Source organism: Leptopilina heterotoma, unplaced genomic scaffold (genome assembly GCF_015476425.1).
Source record: "Leptopilina heterotoma isolate Lh14 unplaced genomic scaffold, ASM1547642v1 Lhet_163, whole genome shotgun sequence".
NCBI classification, from domain to species: domain Eukaryota; kingdom Metazoa; phylum Arthropoda; class Insecta; order Hymenoptera; family Figitidae; genus Leptopilina; species Leptopilina heterotoma.
The window spans coordinates 1,556,671-1,562,737 of record NW_025110879.1 but is presented as its reverse complement, the minus strand read 5'-3'; the positions used below and the strand labels follow the sequence as shown (position 1 = coordinate 1,562,737).

At 31.7% G+C, this 6,067-nt stretch overlaps 1 protein-coding gene across 2 annotated transcripts in view; it reads left to right on the top strand.

The window, feature by feature from the left end:
• The first annotated feature begins 244 nt into the window (after nt 1–244).
• The window catches only part of LOC122498983, a 223,282-nt gene continuing 217,459 nt past the window's right edge, over nt 245–6,067 (top strand). The window contains exon 1 of one of the 2 annotated variants that reach the window (XM_043607002.1): nt 245–2,296. In XM_043607002.1, coding sequence (XP_043462937.1) covers nt 2,291–2,296 — 6 coding nt within the window. In that variant the 5' untranslated portion in view covers nt 245–2,290. The remainder of the gene's footprint in view (nt 2,297–6,067) is intronic. The other variant, XM_043607003.1, reaches the window with a different exon arrangement.

Here is a 6,067-nt window from a genome sequence, read left to right as displayed (position 1 = left end):
AAGAAATTATTATAGTGCAATCTCATGGTGTATACGGGGCAAGGAATCAATATTGGCGGATTGGTTCGATAACGCCTCGTAAATATAATAAAGCCTCCCGCTCTTTGCGCGGCGGGAGATGATGATCGCAGTCCTAAGGTTCGCGAATGCTGCTCGCGTAGCAAATAGTGTTACATAGAAATTGGTGTATATTTATGCATACACCACCACAGATATACATTTACTACTATATATATACATTTACTACTACATATGTATATTTACCACCATATATACACACAGATGTTTAGGAGAAATAGCCACACTCGATTCCTCACACCCCCGCTATTGAAAACCTTCTCGTCCTTTTATAATCCCTCCACCTAAAGCCCCCACTCGTTCACTCTCTCTCAACGTCTGACTCGTGCACGGGACTCTTCACTATTCTCAGGCAGCACAACTTGAACTCGAATCAGTGAGTTTCAGCTCGAGCCGGCGAGCGGTTGTGCATGTCTTTCCCCATCACAACCAATTCTCATTTTGACGTTTCGTTTCCCATGTCAATTTTCCATCCCGAAAAAATTTGAAAACTTCCCTCAAAAAAAAAAAAAAAAACAATTCCACTCGCCAAGGATTATTCAAAACAAAAACTACAAAACACATCTCAAAGGATTAAAAAAAGCAAGGAAGTGTAAATAAAGTGAGTGATTCTTCCCAGTGGATTATACAATATTTTTGGATATTTCGGATTTTTTGCATCTTCAGTGTTTTTGGGTGATGATCGCTTAGCCTTCAGTTTGCAGTCGGTTAACTGTTGGTTTGAAAAAAGTTGATATCAGATAGTTGATATCAGTTTGCTATCAGATCGCCATCAGTTTGCTATCAGTTAGCAATCACTTTGCTGGCAGGTAGCCATCAATTTGTTATCGTTTAGCCATCAGTTTGCTATTTAGTTAGCAATCAGTTGCCTTCAGTTTGCTATTAGTTATCAATCACTTGACAATCGGTTTGCAATTAGCTAACAATCAGCTTGCAAGCAATCAGTTTGCAGTCAGTTAAGAATCAGTTTGCAATCATTTAGCAATCAGCTTGCAAGCAATTAGCAATCAGTTAACAATCAGTTTGCAAGCAGTCAACAATTAGCGAACAATTAGTGAATATCTATAATCATAGTCGGTTAAAAAGTTGTTCAGTGATTATTGTCGAGCACATACGGAAAATTAATTAATAATCAGGAGTTACTTACAAAAATCAGTGATCTAATTCGTCTTAAGTGAATTCTTCAATTCTTTCAATTCCAAAAAACAAATCAAAAACAACTCACCGAAAAGTGATCAATTAAATTCTTCGCCTATCCAATCAAAAAATTTTCTTCTCCCTTGGGGCAAAAATTTCGCAATTCTCTGTGTATATTTTCGAAGCGCAATATACAGAGAGGATAGGAAACCGGCAGCTCAACCCGGAGACTTCAACGCCTGTGTGTGGTCCTTCTTGCTGCTGCGGAACCCGCGAGTCCGGTGGATCTCCTCTCGATCGAGAGACCTTGGGCGTACGTAGTTGGTTATTTCGTTCTCGAGGTTGAGAGATCGAGGATACACAAGGCGAAGCCAGAAGAAGTAGACGAAGAAGAAGAAGAAGAAAAAGTAAGAGGACAAGAAAGAGGGAAATGGAGTGAAGCGAGTTCTAAAGAGCCTTTTTCAAACCACATGAGAGAAAGTCCCTTTTTCGCGACAGAAAAAAAACATAATAATGAACTCTTCATAAACAAGAAAAAAATGAACTCTTGATAAACAGGAAAACAAAAGGAAAAAGAAATAAGAAAAGAACTCTTCGTTAAAAGAAATAATGAACTCTTCGTGAACAAAACAATAATGAACTCTTCGTAAACAAATCAATAATGAATAGTTTTCTATTTTACGAATAGTTATTCGTAAAGAAAATCAATTTTTGGGAGGATGTCACTCCCGAAATTTTCCTCTTCTTCAAATAAACGATGACGAAAGTTTATTTGAGGATTTTTTACCGCAGGAGGAAATAATCACCGCACGTGTGTGTTTTCTTCACGCTATTCGCTCCAAAAGTGTATTCTAACAGTTTCACGTTTTAGTGCGTATCGTTCTAATATTATATTTCTATAACATAAATTCTAAATATATACTTTTTCGTTTGGAAATTTTTAAATTCGAGAATTTTCAAGTGCTTTATATACGTGAACAAGTGATTTGAACGGAAACAAAGTGCGATTTTATATTAAAGGAAAACAAAAATTCCTGGATTATTGTCAAATGCAGTTTGCCGAACCGAATAAGACATGAGTGTAAGTCGAAATTTTATTTTATTTCTCGAAAAATTTGATTAATTTTTACACTTCAAACCAAAGGGATAAAAATATGAGAGCAAATCGGGGGAAATTTATAATATTCCTAAATTTTTCAATGCATTCAAATGCGAATAAGAAATATTTTTCTGTTCTACAATAACATTTTCCGAAATTACTGACTCAAATGACAAATATTGTAAATCAACATTTATTTCAGTATTATTAAATATTAGTCATTAATTATATAGTAATAGAAAGAGTAAGAGTGAAATTTTATACGCGCAGAAATAGAAAAGGCGCAAGATAGTAAAATTCATATACAGAAGGAAAACAATTATATGTATTAACCAAGGAAGGAAAGAATTTTGCGATCATAAAAGCTAAAGCACGTCGCGATTATTTTTTTTCTCGCGCGAAACTCTTCCAACATCACGCGGAGAGTATAGGGTTTGGTTGCCACAATGGAATTATATGATGGAAGGTTCTTAACTAATGTGAAAATCAATTATATATTATTTCCCGGTGGTTATAATACAAATAGCTACAAACTATGCAATTTACTGCAGCCTTCCTTCTATGCGGATCAGTTTTACACTTTGAGGTAATAGAAATATAGCATTACTGTCATACACAAAATTAACAACACGTTCAATTTGATTGGCAGTCCGCATGAAAATGTAGAAAGAATCAAAATTAATCGTAAATTTTTCATTAATTAATAAATGGTAATTATTAATTTATGGTATAGTTTTGCTATATTCAAATTGACCGTTAAACTATATTGATAAATGAATAAAAATTTAGCAAAAAGCAAAGTTCAAATTCAAAGTTTAGCAAAACTTTGCTTTCTGCTAAATTTTATATATCAAATCAAATTCTATATATAGTTTAAAATTTGTCAAAACTCTTTTTCGCTAAAACTTTGAATTCGAATCTTAATTAAAATTTAGCAAGAAGCAAAATTTTTTTTATTAATTTCGATGTTGAATCTATAAAAAATTTAGCAAAAAGCAAAGGTCAAATATAAAATTTAGCGAACATTTACTTTTTGCTAAGTCTTTAACCCCGTAACTGCCGGCTGAAAAACAATAAATGTGCCCAGAATGCCAAAAATAAAAAATCATCCAATTTGTTTGAAACTTGTTACTCAGGGGTTTTCGGGGTCGTTGATTAAGAATCTGATGTCAGTGATGTCAGTGATGTCAGCTATATAGGTGATTTTTAAGTTTCTGAGTTTAACTTTTTCATGAACATCTTTTAACCTTTATCATCAACTACTATATTTATAAATAACAAAAGTCTTCAGTATGCACCCCCTAAACTTATGTCAAATTGGGTTCGAGGACATTGACAATGATTGTTTTGAATTTTATATCATAAATCCTAATTTTATAGTTATCCTTTATTCATTGACTTTGTGCACTTTTTAACTTTTATAAATTGTTTTAGTACATGTGTATATGCTTGTTAATATTAATTACGCAAATTAAATAACATAAAAAAAATTTACATAAAACCGAAAAAACTAAACGAATTTAAAAAATAGAAAATAGAAAAAAATACAAAAAAGAAAAAAAGTGGAATGCTAAATCTTATTGTCAACCTTCTCGAACTCAATCGGACAAAGGTTATAAGAAGTTCATAAAAAAGATAAACTAAGAAACTTATAAATCACCAAATATACATTTGTATATTTCAAATATCATATAATATCATATAATATCATATTACTCTTCAATATCATATCATCTTATAAAAATAATAACTATTTTTAAGTTATACTGATCGAGTTTTAAAAAATCGACCGCCATATTGGATTCGCTATTTTGAAACCATTTTATTTTTAATTTTCAGACATTTTTGACTTTAATTTTTATCATGGCAAAGATTGTCACTTTTCCGGCACTCAGAGCAAAGTCCGAAATGGCAAAGATCTTTGACATCGGCAGTCAAGTAGTTAAGTTCAAAATTTAGGAAAACTGCTTTGATTTAAAATTAAATTCTAATTCAAAATTTATCAAAACTTTACTCTTTACTATAAATTATAAATGAGATTTAAATTCAAAAATTTAGCAAAAAATAGGAATGTTTTGCCAAATTTTTAATCTGGATCTAATTAAAAAAATATGCAGACAACAAAGTTCAAATATAAAATTTAACAAAATTTTGTTTTTTGGTAAATTTTAGAATTCAAATATTTAAAATTTATCAAGTTTAATTTTCTAAATTCAAAATTTATCAAAAATTAACTCTTTGGTTAATAAGAATAAGTAATATTGAAATTCAAAAATTTATCAAAAAGGAAACTTGTGACAAATGAATCTGAATCTTAAAAATTTGAGAAAAAAGCGCAAATTCAAATTTGAAGAAAACTTTACTACTCTGAATTAATTGCTAGAGAGTAAAAATTTTTTTTGCCTGAAGTTTGCCCTCAAGTTCCCTCTCAAAAAAAAGAATTACTTCTCCAATAGAAGTCAAGACGACTTATGTATAAAATTCACCAATACATAATACACCCAAAAGAAATTTTCAAAGACTTGTATCATTTGGAAAGAAAGGAAAAAAATTATCCCCCCAGTGATTGGCATTTCAACCATAAATAATTGATTTTCAATATATACATAGAAAGAAGAAGAAACTCCAAAATGAAAAAAAAACCGTTTGATTTAGTGTGTGCTCGATGATTATAATCGCTGTTTTACCTCAAGTTGGGTACATCCTCAACAGCGCGCCTCTTCTTATACGATTTGTTATTTCTCTCTCTCTTGAAGACACGAGGGCCATTCAACAAGAGAGAAGTAATAAAATCCCAGAGGGGAGTCTTCTAAACAAGGGAGGTCTATTTGAATTCGAATATATTTTTTTTGAAAAAAAATTTTGTGGCTAGATCGAGGCGCGTGTGTATAACGTTATCTGTCGAGATGTATTTCCTCATTATCTGTAATGTATAATCTTTATTCATATATTTCTCTTATGGAATGTTGTGTCAAAAACTATCATCTGCTGTTCTTTTTATTATTGAATTTTTTTGGTTATTCAATTCAAATCAAGGGGGAGGATGAAAATTTTCCCGATTTTATGAGGATCATAAGTTTGTTTTGATGGTTTTGGAAGAGTCGAGTAACTAATTTCTTTTGTTAAGTGACTATAACTCTTGGGCCGAATTAAATTTTTGGGTCCTTTGCTTGATGCTGTATTCGTTTTTCTTGGGAGTCGAAAGTATTTATTTAAGATTTTATTTTTTGGATCCTTTGCTTGATGCTGTATTCTTTTTTCTTGAGAGTCGAAAGTACCCAACGGGAAGTTGCCAATGGTAACGATTGGTTCAATAATGGGCCATGCTTGGTGCCCAATGGTTTTTTCTGGGCAAAACAATTGGCAACCATCATTGGACCACCAATGGTTTAAACTTGGGATGATCACGCTACTGCCAATGATCGGTAACTAAGCATCGGGCCAATATTAGTTGCCAAGGAATTGCCAAGGAAACAAAATCGATTTTCAAAAGCTTGATTTTTTATTGGCAGCCAACAAAAAACCAAGGTTTTGAAAATTGATTTTTTTTAATTATTAATTAAAATTTATTTTTCAAAAATTTATTCTAAAAAAATATATTTTTTTAAATTAATAGAACGTATTAATTTAATTTTTCACCTCTGGTAAAGCAAAGGTGAAAGACTGATAAAAATTCCCTCACTGTATCTCACAGTGGAGGGATAACTGTGAATGTCTTTGCGAGAGAGGAGCAGGTACTTATAGAGCCAGTGT